The sequence below is a fragment of the Equus quagga genome, chromosome 1 (assembly GCF_021613505.1).
Source record: "Equus quagga isolate Etosha38 chromosome 1, UCLA_HA_Equagga_1.0, whole genome shotgun sequence".
Classification (NCBI taxonomy): Eukaryota; Metazoa; Chordata; class Mammalia; order Perissodactyla; family Equidae; genus Equus; species Equus quagga.
The window spans coordinates 83,368,498-83,389,850 of NC_060267.1; the positions used below are offsets into that span (position 1 = coordinate 83,368,498).

General features: G+C 41.8%; 1 protein-coding gene across 1 annotated transcript in view; it reads right to left on the reverse strand.

Annotated features, from left to right (window-relative positions):
- TTLL11 (tubulin tyrosine ligase like 11) overlaps nucleotides 1-21,353 on the reverse strand; it is a 227,315-nt gene that overhangs the window by 169,826 nt on the left and 36,136 nt on the right. The window contains exons 2-3 of the mRNA XM_046638059.1: nucleotides 10,184-10,280; nucleotides 3,617-3,750 (exon numbers count right to left, since the gene is read on the reverse strand). Coding sequence (XP_046494015.1) covers nucleotides 3,617-3,750; nucleotides 10,184-10,280 — 231 coding nt within the window. The remainder of the gene's footprint in view (nucleotides 1-3,616; nucleotides 3,751-10,183; nucleotides 10,281-21,353) is intronic.

Genomic DNA, 21,353 nt, shown 5'->3' on the forward strand with positions numbered 1-21,353 from the left:
AAAATGCAAGTAAGATGTGTATATTATTTAGTATTGTTATATCAATGTTAATTTACCAGTTTCAGTAATTGTATGAGATGCTAATATTAGGAGAAGCTAAATGGAGGATATATGGGAAATCTCTCTCTACTGTTTTTGCAACTTTTTTGTAAGTCCAAAATTAGTTCAAAATAGTTTAAAAACTGAAAGCAAAATGAAGGCATTTCCAAAAAACCAAAAGCTGAGAGAATTTGTCACAAGCAGACCTGCACTACAAGAGACATGTTAAAGAAAATTCCCCAAGCTGAAGGAAAATAATGCCAGATGGAACCCCAGAGCTACACGAAGGAATAAAGAATGCTGAAAATGTAAATATATGGGTGAGTATAGAATACAAATATATTCATTTTTCAGTTTCTTTATAAGAAAATTGACTTTTCAAAGCAAAAATAATAACAATGTATTGTGGGGTTCGTAACATGTAAGTAAAGTATGTGACAATAGCACAGAGAATGAGAGTGGGAGTAGAAGCCGACTGCAGCAAGGTGCTTAGAGTGAACTTGAAGTATGTAACACTTAAAGTAAATGTGATAAGTTAAAGATGCATTGTAAATCCTAGTGCCTAGGGATAGAAGAAAAACTAAAAACACTTTTTAAAGAGGTATAGCTAATAGGCCTAATGAGGAGATAAAATAAAATACTAAAAATATCCAATTAATCCAAACATATAGGATAAATAGAAAAGAAATAAAAAGATGGTATATTTGAATCCAACAATATTGATGATTGCATTAAGTATAAATGGGCTAAACACACCAATTAAGAGGCGGGGATTGTCAAACTGGATAAAAGATCATAACCCATTTACATGCTGTCACCAAGAAGCACTCTTTAAAAGTACAGATAGGTTAAAAAGTAAAAGAATAATCAAAAGATATACCACACAAATAGTGAGTCAAAGAAAGCTGGAGGTGCTATATTAATATCAGAGTAGACTTCAGGACAAGGACAGTTACCTTACAAAGTAGTCAAATTATCAAGCTAATAACAGAGCTTCAAAATACAAGACACAAAAACTGACATAACTAGAAGGAGAAATAGACAATCCACAATGTGAACTGGAAATTTCAACATACTCTCTCAATAACTGACAGAACAAGTAGGCAGTAAATTAGTAAGGAATATGTGAACAGTGCCAAGTAACAACTTGACCTAATTGATATTTACAGGATGCTACACCAACAACTCCTAAATACATATTATTTTCAAGTGCATGTGAAACATTCACCAAGATAGACATTATATGGACCATAAGACAACTTTCAACAAATTTAAAGGGATTGATATAAGATGTCTTAGACATCACACAAACTACAAAAGAAAATCTTGACAAATTTCACTTCATCGAAATGAAAAACTTCTGTTCTTTAAAAGACAGAGTTAAAAAATGCAAATTTAAGGTTAAGACTTTGAAAAGTCAAGTGGGAGAAAATAGTCACAATACATATACAAATACATCACAATACACATGAAAAGACTTGTATTCAAAATATATAAAGAACCTGCGACTTAAAAATAAAATATTCATAAAAAATGAGCAAAAATTTTGAATACACACTTAACCAAAGAGAATATTCAAATGGCCAAAAGGCACATGAAAAGATGCTCAACATCTAGTCATCAGGGAGGCGTAAATTAAAACCATAAAAAGATACAACTACACATCTACTAGAATGTCTAAAATTCAAAAGACTAACAATACCAAGTATTGGCAACGATGTGGAACAAAGACAATGCTCACACACTGCCAGTGACAGTGTAAAGCGGAACCACTTTGGGAAACATTTTGGCAATTTATAAAGTTAAACAGACACATACCATATAATCCAGAAATTCCACTCCTAGATATTACCCAAGAGACATGTAAACATATATCCACAAAAGGACTTGACATGAATCGTCACAGCAGATTTATTTATAATATCCCCAAACTGGAAACAACTCAAATGCCCATCAATTGGTGAATAGATAAACAGAGCGGGGTACAGTCATACAACGGAAGACTGCTCACTAATAAAAATACAAGCTACTGACACACACAATAAACATGGATGAATCTCAAAAACATAATTCCGAAAGAAAAAAAGACTCAAAAGAATACTTACTTTATCATTTATATGAATTTCTCGAATGGGCAAAACTAATCTATAATGAGAATGCAGATCAGCGGTTGCCTGGGCTGGGGGGTGGAGGGGCTGACCACAAGGAAGCACAGAGGAGCTTCAGGGATGATGGAAATGCTCTTCTCACTCGTCTGATTTTGAAGACACAGTTGGTATCATTTAAAGTCAGCCTTGCAGAATAGTTAGATACAGAGTTGTAGAAATGGGAAGGAAAGGTATTCCACGCAGGGGCAGTAGCATGAGCAGAGCCACAGAAGTGGAAACTGGGAGGTGAGTATGGGGAACAGATGGTAGTTCACTTTATTTTTAAAAATTAACTTTACTGAAGCATAATTTCCATACAATAAAACACACTCATTTTAAGTCAATAATTTGATGAATTTTAAGAAATGTATAGATCTATGTGACCACCACCTCATAGAAAGCTTCCTTTTAAGAATTACTACGTCAAGATTTTGGGGCTTAATAAATCATAATTTTATTACAAGTTTTATAATTCAATATTAAAAACAAAACAACATGCAGGCAATAAAGAATATAAAAAGCGTAGGCCTTGAAATCAGCTCTAGTTTAAATCCTACTTCTTAAGCAAGTCAACTTCTCAAAGCCTCAGTTTCCTCATCCATAAAATGGGGATAATAATACAACCAACTTCATAAGATTGCGGTGAGGATTTAGAGAAATAATGGTAAGCTTTTAGCACAATGCCTGGAACATAGTAGGACCAACAAATCGCAATAGCCTCATCACAGTGAGACAGGCATTTGCTGCATAGTTACCCTCAGAGGTATGGTATGGACCGTGGAACCCATTGGCAAAGGCTTTGAAATGGTCCTAAATGAAATCGTTAAAAGACTAAATGAAAGGGCAATTCTGCTTTCAGCTTCACTACTGGTTCTGTTTCACCATCAGCGGTGAAGGCTCAAACAAGTTGCTTTGATATGGAATGGGTGATTTAAAAATTGATTCTGAAACAAATTTAATGCAGGACACTTCAAACGTTTCCCCCCTCAGTCTGTCAGACCTACTCCCTGGCCTTGAAACGGAGTCCGACCTCCCACGTGTCCCACCACAGGGTGCTGAGGAGAGCACAGCCTCGAGGGTTCACCCAGACAGTGCCAGTCCAGTCCACTTGTGGGCTCAACCCCTGCTCCACTCTGTCTGCCTGGCTGTCCGAACGCTGACCCCGTGATCCAGCTCCCAGTATGAGATGCCCCAGGCCTGTCTCCTCATGTCAAGACCCACTTCTTCAGCTTACCTACCTGTCACTCTACTCGTTCAACTCTGCAGGCTGCCTTGATTGCTGCCAACACCTACTGTGTATGGTTAAGACACTCCCTTAACCAGTCTCAGCTTCCTGGGCACCCCCTGCTCCAGCTCCCAGCACACAGCTCCCAGGACATAGTTGCAACCAGAACAGAATTCAAGGGTCGTGGGGACGGAGTGCCATCTACCTGAGCAACAAAGAGCTGGAACTCGTCAGGCAGAATCCATGAGCGAGGGTAGAAGTTGTACTCCTCAGGAAAGAGATTCTGCATGATTCTCACTGCTCTGCTCAGAGTAATTTTACGCACCATCTCCGTCATGCCTGGGGAGAAGAGAAGCTGTGAGGTTTTAACAACAGTGGCCACGAGCTATAAGACAGCCATTATTTGGGACTTTTAAAACCACCCACCCGCCATATTCACCTTTTTAGACAGGATAAAAAAAGGTACGAATTGTTCCCCACAGCGGTGACTCATAGTTTGGGAAGATCTACCAAATTAATGACAAACTTGGGGGGATAGACGGATATTTTTTTTCTCCTTATAAAAATGAAGCATCAATTTGAAAGAATGAATTTCCACCGAGTTTATTATTCCATTCTTTGTCAGCCCCCTAAATAATGAATAAAAAGAAACATTTATATCTTACACTTAAAACTTAATATCCTCTTTAATTTTGGGTGAGTACACGTACTTCTGGGATTCCTTCCATCTTATATCCTAGAGAATATTATCTAGTGGACTCTGATTACACTATGAGAAGCTTAATTAAGTGGCTTTGTTTTAAACTCTCATGAGTATTAAAGGTATAAAATAGAAAAATATACACCTTTCAGCATAAAATCTGTCTCCTTGAAATAAGGACAGGAAGTAGAAAGGATATCATAGCATAATTTATAGTTTAAAGGGAAAAAACGGAATCCGTAGGAGTTCTTCTGTTATAAATACTGACACTGACATTGATCAGATCTCATTAACTTGCCCAGAGGGACTGAAACGTCTCACTTATAAAACATCTTAAAAGGATGGTGGATTTTTTTCTTGTAATATCTTTAGTAACTCTGACAAGAGGAGAAAATGAATATATATCTCGGCAAATTTTAAGCAAATAGGTCACAATTTTAAAATTTTAGCAAGCTTCGTTCTTAAAGCAAATATCATTGCTAAAGATGAAGGCTAACAATGGCCTTCACCCTGAAAGAGCCTACATGGTTCCGTTACTGACATGAGAAATTTGCTTAACAAAGTCATTTTTAACAGAAAGTACACAGCTCCATGTCAGCCTGGCATGTGGAATTATCACACGGTCCAAATGGGCACAGTTAGAATGAATGAGGTCTCTCAAAACTCCCACGTTCAGGAAGCAAAAGGTGAACATCTGAGAATGAACGTTTTAATAACCTATCTTGCTTCCCTCAGCATATTAAAAACACAATAAATCTAAAGATCGCAGCTTCGAGATGTCAATGCCTAGGTTCTTAGCTCTTGTTTAGAAGGATAAGGAGAAGGATTAATAAGAACTAAAGGAACTTAAAAAGCACTAACAGGCTGTGCTCTGATGTGGGCTCTTCGATATTAAAGAAAACTCACTGAGGACCGTGTTCCGAGCTTCGCAAGAAGTAAGTACGCATTCTGAAAATTACACCTATTGCCTTTGATTCCTCCATGAAATTAGAATTTTTGAGTTACAAATGTTGGAGCTTAATACAAAGTATACACAAAAAATTTTCAACTTTTTGGGAACCTTTTTACTTGTATTTAACTAACATTTCAGTTATAGTATTAAACTAAAAACCTTCATAACTAACTGGACTACAGCACCTAACATCAAATAGATGATGCCTCCAGACCAGAGGTTGGTGGTATTGTCTGCACTGAATGGTTGTGACAGGGGAAGGGTCCCTTTCAGAAATCCTTGGCAGGTCAGACGGACCCACACAACACACACAGAAGTGCTGTGAGCACAGGAGTGCAGTCTGAATGTTCCAGAGAAGGTCGTGAACATCAATGTCCAGCAAACTGAGTAGATATTCATTATAAATCTGCAGTGGCTCTTTTTCTAATGTGGATCATCAGCACCCACACCAGCTAATAGATCTGTTTCCGAGTTTACCTTTGTGTCTGTCTCCAAGTTGAAAACAACCAGCTTAAGAAGCACCCCTACAAGCCAAAGCTGTTTTTCCCAGACCCTTCTGGCCCGTAAGTTTTAGACATCTCACCCCTAGCTCTGCCTGAACGCCCGTCTCCAGAATGCACCAGTGTAGACCCCTCTAAATCTGTTTACCACCAAAACCTTTTTTCCTCCACCGTATCTAAGCTGTGTTCCCACCCAATGCTGTGTTCCCATCCCTGCCTCTAGCGGTGGCTCAGAGACAGACGCGAGGAGTGTCATCTTCTCTCAGTAGCTGGGTTTCTAGCTGAGGCAGAGCACATGCTGCAGAGCACATGAAAAGGGAGGTCATCGCCAGGACCTACTGGCTCCAGGCTCTGCCTCTCTTCTCTAAGCAGCTGCAGCGCCTGACCTCTACCTGTCATGCCCGCCGTAGGTTCTGGGACCCACTGTGACCTGAGGTGCAAGCTCTAGGTCTACTTATCAGCTCATCCCTACTGAAACTTTGACCCTGACTTTGTACTCCAATTAGATGACGAGGATTTTAACTGTTTTTCGGAGGCTCCATTGCTTTGTCCTCAAATTTTGGTAACCTGTCATTTACTCTTGGTGCCTGAGTGGCAGCCTCAGCCCTGCCTTTGCCTTGTTCTCCCCAGTGTTCTTTCTCTGTTCCCTGCAAGACTATCCTGCAAGGGCTGCAGTCCTCCCATCTGTGACTAAACCAGTGACTGGGCTACTGCTACCTTCTATCATGTTCTTTTGAGGCTGACTGCCTACTTGGCTTTCTCAATAAGGTCTAGCCCTAGATATCGCTACTGTGGCAGTTCCCCTATAGATCGGAAAAGAGCCCCAACTCCGATTGGAGCTTCTTACACCAAGAGCTTGCCTCCTGCCACTCCTTTGGGGCCTGGGTTCTTCCGTCTGCTACACTGGAGTCTCAAGGCCTGGTGGTCCCACTCCATTGGAATGACCCAAGAGTGCAATAGTTTAATCCTCTGACTTGCCCAATCCAATTAAAAAAACAAAAACGAAACAAAATCTAGTACTATTCAATCCAAATATCATAACAGTAATTCTTGGCGAAAACACCTTACAACCACCAAACAACAAATACATTCTTTCAGATCCATCCTCTTTCCTCTACTCCCATCACCAGTGATTAGTTTCTTTCTCGCCTGGATGCTGCAGCAGCCTCTTGGCTCTATATCTGTTCCTTTCTCAGCCTTTCCACCCACCTCCAATGCATCCTTCTGGCTGATCTTTCTAAATTGCAAGCTGGCCCACATCACTCTCTGGCTTAAAAATTTCTCAGTGGCTTCCCATGACCTTCAGACCAGAACAATGCTGTACTTTGGTCCCTGCCTATCACCTCTCCAATGTCCTTATCATACTTGACCCTTGCTAACCATCATGGGCCACTTGCCCTTTGCTGAATGAGCAGCGTGCTCTAAGCATTCTAAACCTTTGCCCCATCTCTGCTCCCTGTTTTGCATGGGAGTCAGGCTTATCCGTTCCTGGAGGCTCAGTTCACCTGTCAATCCTCTTCTCCAGGATCTCTCACCCTGCCTGCCCCCCAGGCAAATCTGAGTTAGGTCATGTGTCCTTGCTCCAAACTCCCACGGCCTCCCAAACTTCCTCTGGCATTGTACTTATTTTGTATTTTACTTCTCTTTACTTGCTTTCTCCTTGTCTTTGTATCCCCAGCCCAGCCCAGTGCTTGACACATGGCTGCCCTCCTAGATTCCTCACAGGAGCCCTCTCCCTCTCTATAGAAAGTCCCCTCCTCGTTGGTGGGCTCTCAGGCACCACCTGCCATGAGCTGCCCTTCATCTAAGACCCTAAAACTCAGCAAGAGACTTGCTTGTAAGCTGAGAATTGACGATTCTGGACTTTTTTTTAAAGCAGAGACATATCTAAATCAGATAATTTTTATAGAAAGTCTTAATTCATCAGTTAAAATATAATAACATATCTTGCAGGAAATTGCCCATAGAAAAGTGGCTAAAATCTAATGTGCTGACACAAACAAAATAAATTACTTCCATATGGGTATCCAAAAGTTTTCAGTTTATTCAGCATGTGAAGTGTTTAGACTTGCCTGGCACATCCACTAGGACTTTAAGTAACATACTAAATGCATTTTTAGAATAATGGGATATATGAGAGACAGAGGAAGAAGATAAGCTTGGACACAAACTGGAGTCAAAGGGCAGCCCGTGCTGTGATCGATCACCCCCTTGCTAAGGGCTGTCTTTCACAGAGCAGAAGGTGTGGCAGCACTCTTCCTCTGCCTAGAGGTTTGAGAGACTGCTCTGTCATTAGAGTTAATTAATTGCTGTCAGTAAATTGGAAAATTATATGTTCTAATCACTGGCATGTGGAATATGGGATAGGCCAGACTTGCTTCTTTGGAGTGAATATTCTTATATTACCTCTAATGAAACTAGTCCCTCGGGGGTATTTTTTTCTGTATTTCTGATTTGTGTTCCAAATGCAGGGCCATGGGTACTCCTTCTTTCCCCCTCTCAGCCCTTAGATGAGGCCTGAACAGACTGGGAAAAGGTAAATGAAGCCTCCTTTGATGATTCCTGTCTCAGGAACTCTGTCCTCATTCAAAGAGTTGCTCTCATCCAAATTTTGTTCTCCCAACATTCCAGTAAGTCCTTTTAGTGGCATCAGAATGTCGCTTTTTCTGAGCAGCAAGACAGAAAATAAGAGCTATCCCATTAAACTGTGTGCAAGAATCCTGGCTACAAGAATTGTTCTTGTCCTCTGACAAAACCCTCTCTCCTCCTCTAAGGACAAATTTGACCTTGGGCTAATTTTCTAGCTTGCTCCCTTGGAAATCAATAAAGGTGGAAATTTAGCGGTGTTACTAGACAACAAAGCATACGGTTAAAATGACCCCTGATTGGCAAATTGCATAAATACCTGGTAGGAAATCACAGCTCTAGGCTTTCTTGAGTGTAGTGATTCTTGTAACTTAGCATGACCCTGGCGGGGACCCTGGAAGCTATGCTGTGGAGGAGTTACACGAGATGTTGGCTCCTAGGTGGTGTCTAAGCTAAGACAGACCCACACCCGCCAGTGTGGATCTTGTCTCCTTGCACCTGAGCTGTCACTTGAGGTGACTGGCTGGCAAGCTGTGTTTCCTGCCCTACACCCTTCCAAGCAAATCTGAGCCAAGTGGGGCCTATGGTAGTCAGCACTCAGTTGAAAACCCCTAGTGGACGTGGCACAACTAGCCAGTGTATAATGTGCAGATAATTGGGTTTTCTGATAGGTGTGTCTTAAAGACATGGCATGGAATTCCAAAGAAAAAGAGTCAATTGATTCTCCTTTTTAAAATAAGCATAAATGATATAATGCTGAGAGAAAATACCTTACATTCAGGCGACTACACTCTGACTGCCACTATGTAAAAATAACACATATACATGGTTAAGGTTTGGGAGGAAATACAGAAATATTCACATTGTGGTTTTGTTAAATGAGGGATGGAATTCAAGATGATGTTCTTTTTAGAAATTATTTATTATTGGCATTAGAATATCGTTTGTGCAATATGTTAACATTTCTGAAAATAAGTGGAGGACTGTTTGGCCGTGATCACACCCAGCTTAAGCAAATGCTCCCTCCCCCCGGCACTCCCACTAACCTTGAACACCTCTTCTATTAGCCATTAAAAATAATGCATAGCAATCACGGCAGAAGAGGGTGGGAGAGATTAAACATGAAATAAGAAGGTACATGGGGGGCTGGGAGCGGAGGGAGGGGTATCTTAAAATTGGCCGGGAGACTTTTCTGGCACTACGAGTCACCTTGCAGGGTAAGTCTCGCTGGGATGATATCCTGAGATAAAACTAAACGCTGACTGCAGCCTATTGTTCCCAGTATGGAGACTGGTGGATTTGGTCTTAAAAATGGTACCTCCAAATATGATACTTAAAGAAAATGGAAGCTGCTAACCCCATTTCTGTGATAGATCCCTAGAATTTTAGTACTCCTGTTTCCTGCAAAGTATTTGAGTGAAATGTTCTTTTTTTTATTTTGAGAATATAATCCCCTCTCATAACACCCCCATGTTATATCGAGAACCCAGAAGGTGAAAATCATGTTCTTCCACCAGTAGAATTAGACCAGAAGAGCCTGTCTGTTTGTGTTTTTGAACCTCCAATCTTTTTTTTTTTTTTTTGAGGAAGATTAGCCCTGAGCTAACATCTGCTGCCAATCCTCCTCTTTCTGCTGAGGAAGACTGGCCCTGAGCTAACATCCATGCCCATCTTCCTCTACTTTATATGTGGGACGTCTGCCACGGCATGGCTTGACAAAAGGTGCGTAGGTCTACCCCCGGGATACGAACTGGTGAACCCAAGGCTGCACAAAGTGGAACGTGTGAACTTAACCGCTGTGCTACCAGGCCAGCCCCTGAACCTCCAATCTTAAACCCTTGGTGGGTTAAGTCCTGATTGCCTCTGTGTTAACTTCCCTCCAGAGGGAATGGTACCGCTGCACAGCGCAGGCAGCAATTCCCAATTAAGGGTCCTCGAGTTTCATCTCAAAACACTGTCAAGTTTTTGCAGAAGAGTGTACCCTCAGACTCAGCCCTAGAAACGTTTTTAAATGCCAACAATAACAGCAGATACCTGGAAACTTGTTCACTTGACCGGAGAATATGTCATTGTCATGAAATGAAACTCCATGCCAGTAGATGTCACAAGGCAAGCGTCGGCCAAATGGGATCTAGAAGAAAGGGAAAAAATGTGATTCGTAACAAGCACAAGAGGAGCAGCACCGCAATGAATGTCTACCATGTACGAATTCCTGGCGCCGGGCACTCATCACATGATTTAATCCTCACAATAAGCACGTGAGGTAGATGACGCTCTTTCCCATTTTATAAGTGAGGAAACAGATTCAGACAAGCTAAGTAACTCTCTCAGGGTCACAACCACTAGTGACTAACAGCCACTGGTGTGGGGCAGAGTTCTGATTCTGTGGCAGGCACTATATAGTGACTTTACAGACACCTTTCATTTTAATCCTCTTAACTACCCTAGAAAAGATTACTTTCATCTCACTGATGAGAAAATTGAGGCTGAGGAGGTAATCGAATAAGCCCAAGGTCACACAGAGCTGATAATGAGAAGAGTCAGGATTTGAATCCAGGTCTATCTAAATTCCAAGCCCATAGTTCTTTTTCCCTGAAAATTGCAACTCTCAACCCAGTCCCAAAAGAAGGAGCTTTCATAGTCTGTCTGTCTCTCTTTCTCTCATGTACACATACACACACGCACACACACACACACACACACACACAAGGTCCACAAGGGCAGGATGGATCCCCAGTGCCTAAAACAGTTCCCAGCATTCAACAAAGACTTTTTGAATGAATAAAAGAACAGACCAGGAGTGGTCATCTGACTCAAGATGAGATAACCAGATTCTCTCTTCCAGGAATTTGGAAATCAGAGATGCCAGGCAGCCTCTGCTGGCCCTTGAGCTGGAAGTGATAAAAAGCCAGAGCTGGGCAGCTGCGCGTGGCTGTGTGAACGGAGAAGCAAAGGCAGCCAGTCTGCTGAGAGAGAAGAAAGGAGCAGGTGCAGCGAGAAAAGCAGAGATGAAGCCGTGTGGCCCTGGAGACGCAGAGTGAGTGACCTCAGCTCCTAGGGCTTCCAGGACTGAGGCCCAGACCCTCCTGAGCCTGATTGTCCCTCCTGTCCTTGGATCCTGTGAGACAGCCTCGTCTCCTTAGAACGCATCCCCTCTGCACAAGCTATAGTGTTTCAATTATTTCCAGCCAGAAAAATCTCTCACTGAGACAAAAGGGCCTGCTCTTTCCATGACATCCTGCTGCCTCTCAAAGTTATCAGCAAGTTCTGCATTTACAGAACGGACCTTTAAAGCCTGTAACTCAGATGACCTTCATTAAAAGAAAAAAGTAAAGACATGTTAGTTTATATTTAGAAACTGCTTGTTAAAAGTCCAAATGAAGAGAAATGCCAACATATTAAATAAAATCATTTGATTTTCCCATGCTAGGACTATAGTTAATCAGAATTTTTTTATCTACTCCAAGTTGAGAGGGCCAAGTTCCAATGGAAGAACACAGCATTACTAATGAAATGGTGGTGACTCAATGCTTTCCAGCTAATCCCAATTAAAACGAAGGCAAACAGACTCAGGCCCTTTAAATCATTCACATTACTTCAAAGCTGTGCCAAAGGGAGGCATATGTTACACATTCTACAAGCATTAACAACCTCCATCTCTAATTTATAGCATTTCACTCATTTTCTTTGTATCCAAAGAACTGAAGTTATTAATTCAGTAGTCATAAATACAGAGAGATACAACATATGTTATTTTCTTCCAGCTGTTAAGTGCTAATATAGAGAAGGGAAAAATAACTTAACCAAGGAGATTTCTCTAAAAAGCAAATTATCCAAGCCAAGTTTACTAAGATCCAAGTGGCTTTGCTGCCCACAATGTAGGACCAACACCTGCTCCATGTCAGTGGACAACTGATAACTCCTTATCATCCTTAGGGTTGCCCTTCAAACCTTGCCACCCCCATGAATCCCACATCAACCCTTCATTCAGAAGAGCCTTTAGCTCGTACAGTTTTGAGAAACTGCCTTTGTTTTTAAAAAAAATCCATTCATTCGATAATCACTATGTGCCAGGCACCGTGCAAGGTGCCGAGAACTCAGAGAAACACAATTTTAAATAGGCCCCAAGACTTCATAATCTTACCTCTTTTTAAAATCTTTTAAAAAACTACTTAAACAGCTAACACCATACTCAGTGGTGAAAGACTGAAAAGCTTTTCCTCTAAGATCAGGAATGAGACAAGGATGCCCACTTTTGTCACTTCTGGTCAACATGGTACTGAAGTTCTGGCCAGCGCAACAGGCAAGAAAAAAAACAGGAGGCATTCAAATTGGAAAGGAAGAAGTAAAATGATTTCTCTTTGTAAATGACACAATCTTATATGTAGAAAACCCTAAAGATCACACACACACGCACACATACACAAATCTGTTAGAAATAATAAACGAATTTAGCAGTTTCAGGATACAAAATCAATAGGCAAATATCAATTGTTTTTCTACATATCAATGATGAAAAATCCAAAAAGGAAATTAAGAAAGCGATTCCATTTACAATAGCATCAAAAAGATTAAATACTTAGGCATTAACGAAGGAGGCAAAAGACTTACACGCTGAAAATTACACAATGTTGCTAAAAGAAATTAAAGAAGACACTCATAAGTAGGAAGACATCCCATGTTCATAGATTAGAAGACTTCATATTGTTAAGGTGTCAGTACTACCCAGAGCAGTCTACAGATTCAATGCAATCCCTACCAAAATCCCAATGACATTTTTTTTGCAGAAATAGAAAAACTCAACCTAGAATTCATATGGAATCTCAAGGAATCCCAAATAGGGAAAACAATCTTGAAAAGGAAGAACAGTGTTGGAGGTATCACACATTCTGATGCCAAAACTTACAACAAAGAAACAGTAATCAAAACAGTGTGTAAAACAATAATGAGATACCATTATACACCTATTAGAATGGCCAAAATCCAAAACACTAACAACACCAAATGCTGGCCAGGATGTGAGCAACAGGAACTCTCCTTCATTGCTGGTGGGAATGCAAAATGCTACAGCCACTTTGGAAGATGATTTAACGGTTTCTCACAAAACTAAACATACTCTTACCATATGATCCAGCAATTGCGCTCCTTGGTATTTATTCAAATGAGTTGAAAACTTATGTCCACAAAAAAGCTGCACAATTTTTAGAGTTTATAGCAGCTTTAAAGTTTATAGCAGCTTTATTCATAATTGCCAAAGCTTGGAAGCAACCAAGGTGTCCTTCAGTAGGTGAATGGATAAACAAACTGTGGCATATCCAGACAATGGAATATTATTCAGTGCTAAAAAGAAATGAGCTAACAAGCCATGAAAAGACATGGAGGGATCTTAAATGCTTATACCTAAGCAAAAGAAGCCCATTTGAAAAGTCTACATATTGTATGATTCCAAAGATATAATATTCTGGAAAACATAAAACTACAGAGACAGTAAAAAGATCAGTAGTTGCCATGGGTTCAGGAGGAGGCAGGGATGACTAGGGGGAGCCCAGAGGATTTTTAGGGCAGTGAAAATACTGTGTATGATACTATAATGGTGGATACACATCATTATACATTTGTCCAAATCCACAGAAGGTACAACACCAAGAGTGAACCCTAAAATAAACTATAGACTTGCAGTGATTACGATGTGTCAGTGTAGGCTCATCCATTGCAACAAATGTACCATTCTGGTGTGGGATTTTTGACAGTAGGGGAGGCTGTGCATGTGCAGGGGCAGTGAGTATATGGGGACTCTCTGTTCCTTCTGCTCAATTGTGCTGTGAACCCAGAACAGCTCTAAATAAAAAATAGTAAAAATAAATTAATAAAAACCAGTATGGTACTGGTAAAAACAGACATATAGACCAGTGGAATAGGATAAAGAACCCAGAAATAAACCCTCACAAATATGCTCAAATGATTTTCAACAAGGATGACAAGACTATTCAACGGGAAAAGGACGGTCTTTTCAACAATTGGTATTGGGAAAACTGGTATCCACAAGCAAAAAGATGAAGTTGGATCCTTACCTTACACAATATACAAAAATTAACTCAAATGGGCCAAAGATCTAATCATAAGAGCTAAAACTATAAAAACTCTTAGAAGAAAATATAGGGGATAAGCTTCATGACATTTGACTTGGCAATGATTTTTTGGATATGACATCAAAAGCACAGGCAACAAAAGAAAAGATAAATAAATTGAACTTCATCAAAATTAAAAACGTTTTGCATCAAAGGACATGTCAACAGAATGCAAGGGCAACCCATGGGATGGGAGAAAATATTTGAAAATCGTATATCTGGTAAGAGATTAATATTCAGAGTGTATTCAAAAACGACTGCAACTCAACAACAACAACAAAACCAATTAAAAAATGGGCAAAGGACTTCGGCCAGCCCCAGTGGCCTAGTGGTTAAGTTCAGCACTCTCCACTTCAGTGGCATGTGTTAAGTTCTCCACGGACCTACACTGCGCTGTTAGTGGCCATGCTGTGCTGGTGGCCGACATACTAAAACATAGAGGAAGGTTGGCATGGATGTTAGCTCAGGGCAAATCTTCCTCAGGAAATAAAAAAGGGGGGGCAAAGGACTTGAATAGATATTTCCCTGAAGAAAATACACAGATAGCTAATAAACACATGAAAAGATGCTCAATATCACTGATCATTAGCAAAATGCAAATCAAAACCACAATGAGATACCACGTCACACCCATTAGGATGGCTATTATAAAAAATAATTTAAAAAAGGAAATAAGTGTTGACAAGGATGTAGAGAAATTGAAACCCTTGTGCCCTGGGAATGTAAAAAGTTGCTGTGGAAAACAAAATTACCCCATGATCCAGCAATTCTCCTTCTGAGTATATATCCAAAAGAATTAAAATCAAGGACTCAAACAGATATTGGTACACAAACATTCACAGCACCACTATCCACAACAGCCAAAAGGTGGAAACAGCCCAAGTGTCCATCAACTGTCCATCAACGGATAAACAAAATGTGGCACGTACGTACACTGCAACAGCACTCAGCCTGAAGGAGGAATGAAATTTTGACACCTGCTACAACATGGATGAACCCTGAAGATTATGCTAAGTGAAATAAACCAGCCACAAAAAGACAAATATTGTATGGTTCCACTTACATGAGGTAGCTAGAGTAGTCAAATTCATAGAGACAGAAAATAGAATGGTGGTTTCTATGTGCTGTGGGGAGGGGAAAATGGGAAGTTATTTGTCTAGTGAGTACAGAGTTTCAGTTTGGGAAGATGAAAAATGTTCTGGAAAGGGATGGTGGTGATGGCTGCACAACATGTGAATGTATTTAATGCCACTGAGCTGTACACTTAAAAACGGTTAAGACGGTAAATTTTGTGTTACGCATATTTTACCACAATAAAACAACAACAAAAAGCTGTCTGCTTCCACCCCCGAAGGCTAAGGGGCCATTCATAGCTCTCCTCTGAGCTCTCTGTAGCCTGGAATGCTATGCGGATTTTCATGGGGCAACTGAACACTGACAAATGCTTCTCAGGCTCTCCACTCCCCATTTTTCTCAAGGTCAGCACCAGATTTTAAATCTGGAAGTCATCTTTCTTTTTCTTTTCTCCAAACTCTTTTGGAAAAGGAACTGGATTTGGGGTCAGGGGACCTGAGAGGTCTAGACTCATCTCTGTCACTTACTAGCTATGAGACCTTAGGCCACCAAAAGTTCTGTGTCATTGGTAGGTTGAAGGGAGAAAACCTGGCAAGGTGCAACAGGAACCAAATGAGATGACGGAAATGAAAATGCTTTGTACACTCCACAAATACAAAAAATACAAATCTGAGTTCACCATTAATTTGTTTACTCTTAATTATTAAGAACTAATTATGTGGCACAAAATGTCTCCAGTGCCAAAGACACATGGGAGCACGTCTGCTGTCATGGAGCACCCAGCCCAGGGGGGAGGAAGAGCTGAATCAAACAGTCACTCCAACGCATCACTATAACCATGGGAAGGGCTGTGAAATGAGGCCCACAGAGCAATGAGGATCAGAGCACGGGGGACCTGATCACACCTGGGAAATGTCTGAGAAGGCCACTCTGAGTTGAGTGACCAGGTACTCATTAGTCCAGGACAGTGCCAGTTTATGCCTATTGTCCAAGTGTTATTATTAACAGCACCTCTTTTCACTTTCAAACGTATCCGTTTGGGCAACAAATTAAATGCCCACCCTATTCCTGAGAAAAGGCTGTTTGAGCTGAGACTGGAAGGAAGAACAGGCAGAAGATGGGGGAGGAAGAGAGAACACATGTAAAGCTCAGAGGTCAGACTGACCATGGCACGCTGGAAAGCCTGAAGCGTGGTCAGGGTGGCTGGAGCACGGAGGACAAGAGGAAAGTCGTGTGAGATAAGGCAGAAGATTTAGGTGGAGGCAGGTCAGGCAGGGCTGGAACACAGAAACAGTAGGTAGTGGGGAAAGGAGGAGGAACCCACGGGGCAGACTGAGTAGGAGGGACCAGAGATATAGAGAGCATGAGCCATAAAAGGCATCAGGGAAAGTGTTTCAAGATGAAAGGAGTGGCGAGCAGTGTGAATGTGGCTAAGAGGTCAAGTGAGATGGAAGCTAACAACTGCCCATCAGATATAATGACATGGAGAGCTTTGGACCCACTTCAGCCCACAATGCTCACCCTCCTGATCCCTTAGCATTTACTATGCTTATCACTTGTCTGTACTGTTGTGTATTTCCTGCTGAACCCCTACCTCCCCCATAATACTAGGAATCTATAAGACCGGGAACAATTTGACACTTGTTGCAGGTCTCCAATGATGTCTAATCAGGTGTCCAATGGGTCCTAAGCCCACAGGAAAACTAAAAGCCATAATCCTGAGAATCACCCATGGCACCTCTCTCTCCCCAATACCCAACTGATTAGCAAGTCTTCTGGTTTATCTCCTAATTTATTTTTCCATTTCCTCTCCTTCCTTAAGGCCCCCTGCCACGGCCTTAGTTCAAGGCCTCCCCTCTCACCTGGATGACGACTACCCCAGCCTCCTTCTAACTTTTTCCCCTCCTCCAGGGTCTCCCCAACACACAGAGGGATTTTTGTAAACTTAGCTCTGACCATGTCACTCCTTTGCTTGCAACTCTTCAATGCCCTCCCATGGACCAAGGGATCAAGACTAAGCTCCAAGCCTGGCCTGAAAGACACTTCCCAAACGCTTCTGCCAACCTGCTGCCTCAAGTTGGGCCACTTACGCCCTGGGCACTTGCACTGTCACCACTAGACTACTTGTGTGACATTTAAGTAGACAGCACTTTACTGTTTTGTGGCCTGGGTTTCTGCATGTTATTCCTTCTGCCCTGGATCTTCTGACTCGGCTTGACCATCTGCTCCCTCCATCCGTGAAGCTGTCTCACCAACTCTCCCTTCTATGTGGCCTCTGTCACTTAAACCCTTAAAACAGGACATTCTGTAACATCGTGTCTGTAAGTCTGTCTGCCTCACCGCTCCGTGAACTCGGAAGATGAAGACGGTCTCATAATCATTTGTGTATCCCTAACACCAAGTCTTCAGCACACTGTAGACTTTGTTTGTAACTTTTTGGGGTCGAGAATCACTTTGAGATTCTCTCCAGAAAAACACACATATGCACAAAACTTTCCATGTAATTTTAGGAGATTCGCAGCTCCCTGAAGCCTCTAGTTGTTCACAGACACCACCGTTAGCAACATCTGCCATATGTTTCATGAACGAATCCATGAATAAAGGAACTTATGAATAGCAGCCACTCCAATAATACATTGTCATCATCACCATCGTCATCATCATAAAAGTTAACATTTATGTAATGGTTTATTACTATGTCTATGTGTTAAACACTTTACATATATTATCTCATTTAATCCTCACAACAACCTTTTGAGAAAGGTGCTACTATTAATCCTATTTACAGATGAAGAAACCAAAGCTTTGAGAGATTAAAAAACTTTCCCAAGGTCACAGAGCTAATAGGGCAGAATCAGCATCAAATCCAGGTCTGCCTGATTCCAAGGCCCGTGTACGTAACCACTACACGCGACTGATCTTGGCCTGATGACCACAGCTGTATTTATTAGTCACACATGAGCTATTGTGACTGACCTACCCTCTCCCCACATGCTACCGTCTTCGCCACAAAGGAGCTCCTCCCTCATCGCGTACACTGTGCGGACCCAAAATCCTTTTCCCTCTTGCCCAGAAGGAATCTAAAAACTTGCAAAATAGGCAGGCTCATACAAGAACTGAAACCATTAAGCATCCTTTGAGCGTATTTGTGCTTAAAGAACTGAGCTTCAAGTCCCTCTTCTAATGGTCCAAAGAGGAGGTTCAAACCCCTGAGGGATTCTGCAAAATGAAATTTCACAGTGAATGCTGATGAAAGCACAATTCCCATTTCCATACTTTGTGAATCATAAAGGTTCTTCACGAACAGAAAATCTTTCAAGTGATTGGGCATAAAAGTGGCAAATAATCTTTGATATGGGCAAGCATATGTGTAATGCATCCACAGGGGGGAATGACCCAAACTGCTGCTTTAAAGTGAGGGGCCCACAGTACTCGGGGAGCATACAAGGAAGGGGCAGCAGCCAGAGCAGCACATTAGGACTAGGAGGAGCTTGGCTCAAGCCCTGGCCCACCACACCCCACCCAGAGACCTTGACACACTGACCTTGCCCCTCTAAGCCTCAGCAGCTCGTCTACAATAGAGGAAAACAAGAGCGATCAAACCTGTCTTGCTCCCAGGGCTGTTATGTGGACTGAGGTAATGCATGGGGAAGCACTTTGTAAACAGTAAATTGCTGTTATATACGATAGATTATTATTTTTAATGACTAAGCAAATCACCTCAATGAGTAACCTCAATTAAAAAAGATGCCAACCAAAGATGAAGCATCATTGCACAGACTTGGATATGAACAAGCAGGTGTACCTGCATTTAGAAAACCTTCCGTGATGCCCCCAGGCAGAGCTAACAGATTTCTCTCCAATGCTCCCCCTGCACTCTGCTGATGCCAGTAGTACAGCCACTGCCTTGTAGGGTATTTATGTTTATATGACCGTCCCCCCATTAGAGTGCTTCAGGGTAAAGACGTTTTATTCTTCTTTCTGTCCTCTCCCCGATCTACCCATCTGTGGTAGGCAGCCTCTACGATGGTCTCCAATGATCCCTGCCTCCTGGAATTCATACCCTTGTGCTGTCTTCTCCCACATTGTCACAGGCTTGGTCTATGTGACCAATATCTACAGCAGAAGTGATGGGATATCACTTCCAATATTAGAATATCTTTATAAAGAGACTGTGGCTTCACACTCTCTCTCTCTCTCTCATCATCATTCGCATTGGGGAAGCCCAGAGAGAGGTACAAAATCCAAGCCTCGTGCCAAAGGCCGTGTGAGTGAGCTTGGAAGTGGATCCTTCAGCCCAAGTCAAGTCTTCAAGACCGTGGCCCTGGCCCACAACTTGTCTGCTGCCTCGTGAGAGATTCTGAGCCACAACCATCAGCTAAGCCACTCTTAGATTCCAAACCCCAGAAACTGTGTGAGATAATAAATGTGTGTTGTTTTAAGCTGCTAAATTTTGGGGAAATTTGTTATGCAGCAATAGACACATCATTCCAGTTTTAGAACAAGGTCATAGAGAAAGAAAGAATGTAAAAGTTCAAGACTGATATATCCTTATAATGAATATAATAATTACTATTTATTGAGCACGTAATTATGTGCCAGATATTTTACATTTATGCATTCTGCACATAAGAAAATACAATCCCATTGCTAATAAGTGGCAAACCCAGAATTTGAAGCCATGTTGGTCTATCTCCAAAGATTCTTCTCTTTTGACTCCACTAAGCTGGATGGATGGATAGATGAATTAATGTATGAAAAAAAAAATGAGCACGTGCATCTATGAAAAAAAGAGTTGTGGTTAACGCTTCAAGGAAGAATGTAGCACAGAAAAGTCCAGAGAAGGCCAATTAAGACAAGGAAAGGACTGAGCAATTGCCCTTCAAGGATGGACTAAAAATTTAGCACTCTTTTCTTCAAGAAAGCAAGCAGACAAAGAAATACTGATGGAAACCCGTCAAATTCTGAAGGGCGTGACCGGTTGAAACACAGTTCCATCTGCCGAATGTGAGCATTTAGAAGGAAGGTGAGCCCCTTTCAAGCTGGAGAGAAGAGGCTGGCTCACTCCTCTTGTTACTCACATGTCAGCTAAGGGCATTGCTATCTTCCCAGACGGATGAGAAGCGCTAGTGACCCAACTGAGGGGCCACAGGGAGTTTCCAGGCGCCCTCCTGCCTCTGGAAAATGGGGCTGATGAGAAAAGGCCTCTTCCTGCTGGTGAGGGACCAGCCAGCTTCCTGATTGCAGTGTCTTTGGATGGGGCTGTGGGGGAAGCCCACACATGGGGCACCCCAAGCCTGTTTCCTCAGCGGGAACAGTAATGGCTTATTGGAAGGATTAATAATGTGATTGAGCCAACTAGCAATGTGCCTAGCACACAATGCCTGGTACACAGTAGTTGTTCAAAACATGCTGGTTTCCTTCTCTTCCATTCTTTCCCATCACCCTTCACTCCATACCTATTGGCTGGTAAGATTTAGAAAAAAACCACAACTTGCCCCACCCCTATCTCTCTGTTGCCCAAAGGAGCTGGTGGACAGGAGTGTTTTCTAGGACCAGCCTAAGTTAAACGTGCACAGGTACACTCAGGGGATTTGAAACCATGTAGGTCTTCCTGGGTATGCACCTAACCTCTGAGGAAAGCCCGTATTTGCACAAAAGTTCCTTGACTTAAGTTGAAGAACCTGTTTTTGGGAAGAGAAACTGACCCTCTGATAATAAAAGTTTAAGTTTTACGCAATTACCAGGCTTTGCCATTCAAATATTGGCCCTGCCAACTGCTGAGGGCCTTGGTTTCATCATCTGAGAAAGAGGACTAGCACAGCATCCCTCACAGGGGTTGCTGTGAAGGTTACATACAACTATGCACGTGAGAGAATATTTGTGAACGGCCTGGCACATAGTAGGAGCTAAATTAGTCCAATTACAGAACATTGAGAGCGAGCCTCCTGGATTGTTCTTCACCTACTTACGTCCTATGGTGAGAAAGGCAGAGAGGAAGA